At 67.2% G+C, this 1,984-nt stretch overlaps 1 protein-coding gene across 1 annotated transcript; it reads left to right on the top strand.

Moving 5' to 3' along the window:
• Positions 1-961: 961 nt before the first annotated feature.
• On the top strand, positions 962-1,678 carry LOC137153855 (carcinoembryonic antigen-related cell adhesion molecule 6-like; the record flags this gene model as incomplete). The annotated part of the gene is made up of 2 exons (XM_067549674.1): positions 962-1,238; positions 1,401-1,678. Coding segments are annotated over 2 exons (555 nt in total), but the record flags the coding sequence as incomplete, so codon positions are not given.
• Positions 1,679-1,984: the final 306 nt, after the last annotated feature.

The following is a 1,984-nucleotide window of genomic DNA, read 5'->3' as shown; positions in this document are numbered from 1 at the left end:
CTCCTTCGCTCTGTTGATTCTCTCTTGGGATTTACACGGTCCCCCCCCCCGCAGCCCTCTGAGCCCCAGCAAGGGCGCTGCCACGACACATCGGCCAGCAGGGTGGGGGGAGCTCGGGGTGCACAGGGTGACGGGGAGCCTGAGGAACAGACTGGGGGGACGATCCTGCCCCAGTGAGGGGGTCTGAACTGGCAGGGTGTCCTTGGACCTGCCGCTGGGCTCCAGCAGGGCCGCCCCTCCGTCAGACTCTCGTGGGACGTTGGCAGACCCAGGGTGTCTGGGGCTGTGGGGCCCTTGTTGAGCTCTGGGGCTGGGCAGGAATGGGGGACGGAGCTAGGCCAGCGTGTGACCCCACCCCATTGGGTCGCCCCAATTTCCCTGGGTCAGGGAGAGCGGCTCTGGCAGGCTGCCCGTGGTGCCACCCCGCCCCACGGCCCGGTTCTGGGACGGCAGCTCCGTCGGGTCGGGGGAGGGGGCAGGACCCAGCACAGGGCCGTGTCAGGGGCAATGCCGGCAGCACCAAGCACCTTATGGGGTCGTGACCCTCCACCTGTCAGCCACAAACCATCATGGGCTCAGCTTGAGAATCCTGCTGTGGGTGCAGAGCCGGCGCCTCGTCTCCTTTCGAACCACAGCCGAGAGTGTCCCAAACATCCACGGGACTCCGGGAGCCCAGAGTCTCGGGGGAGGCGCCAATAATTGTGACTCGACGCCGCGGAGAGGACCTTCTGCCGGAGCCTGGAAGGCGACACCCGTCTCTGCAGCTCTGAGGTGCAAAGGGCGAAGGACCCTTCCCACAGCACCGCAGGGACTGGGCTGGGACCTTCCCACAATGCCGTGGGACGGCAACGCTGGGACTCTTCCCACAATCCCACAAGGGGCGACACTGGGACTCTTCTCCCAGCCCGGATGGACAGAGGGGGGCAGGACACACGGTAACGCTCTCTCCGTTCCTGCACAGAAATGCTGCCCCAGCCCCACGGTGACGCCCAACCAAACCCAGGTGCTGGAGAACGGGACCTTCACCCTGACGTGTAACAGCTCCCCCGGCGCCGACACCCTGCTCTGGCTCCGGGACGGGTCGGACCTCGCGACTGATCAGCGGCTGGAGCTGTCCCCCGACAACCGGACCCTCACGGTGCTGAACGTCAGCCGGGGCGACGCTGGCGCCTACCAGTGCGAGGTCAGGAACCCCGTCAGCACCATCCGCAGCGAGCCCAGCACCGTGACGGTGGCCTGTGAGTAACAGTAGCCCCGTCCCCCGGCCGTGCTGCCCCCCGGCCCCTGCCGTGTCACCCAGCCGCGGAGATGCAGCCACATCTGGTGTGTTGCGCGGGGGCTATTTACATGGGGATCCCTCACTGGCGCCCTCCCTCCCCTGATGCCCTCCTTCTCTGTAGATGGGCCGGACTCTACCAGGATAGACCCGCAGGGACCCATCACCCACCCCCTGGGGTCCCCTCTGACCCTGACGTGCGTCTCTGACTCTGTCCCGCCCTCGCGCTATCGCTGGTTTCACAACGGCACCGACGCTAACGAGACCCGGAGCAGCTGGACCTTTAACCCCACGAGCTGGGCTCAGCAGGGCACGTTCGCGTGCCAGGCCCACAACCCCAACACCAACCTCACTGCGCGGGCGTCTGTCGCCGTTCGGGTTGTAGGTGAGTCCCTGGGCTGAACCCAGCGCGGCCTCCCTGTCCAGCACCAGAAAACGCCCTGCTGGGGGCGGGTGGGGCCTAGGGCTGGGTTGGGGAATGGGACAGGGCCGGGCCGTGGGCTGCCAGTGACTCTCGGGGGACCCTTGGGCCATGGTGTGTCTCTGTACATGGTCCCTCCCTCTCCTGCTCAGCCCTGCTTCTCTCTAGGGCCAGCTGTGGGGGGGCCGGACTGGGGCTCGGCTGGGATCCGTCTCCCCCAGGGCTGGGGGGCTCTGTTGTGGCTGTGGGGCAGTGGATCCGTCAATGTAGCGTCCAGCCCCATCGCC

Source organism: Emydura macquarii, unplaced genomic scaffold, assembly GCF_026122565.2.
Source record: "Emydura macquarii macquarii isolate MOO-44397 ecotype Brisbane River unplaced genomic scaffold, CSIRO-AGI_Emac_v2 contig_287, whole genome shotgun sequence".
In the NCBI taxonomy this organism is placed as follows: domain Eukaryota; kingdom Metazoa; phylum Chordata; order Testudines; family Chelidae; genus Emydura; species Emydura macquarii.
Note: the sequence above shows the minus strand (reverse complement) of the source record. Positions and strands in the feature narration are given on the sequence as shown.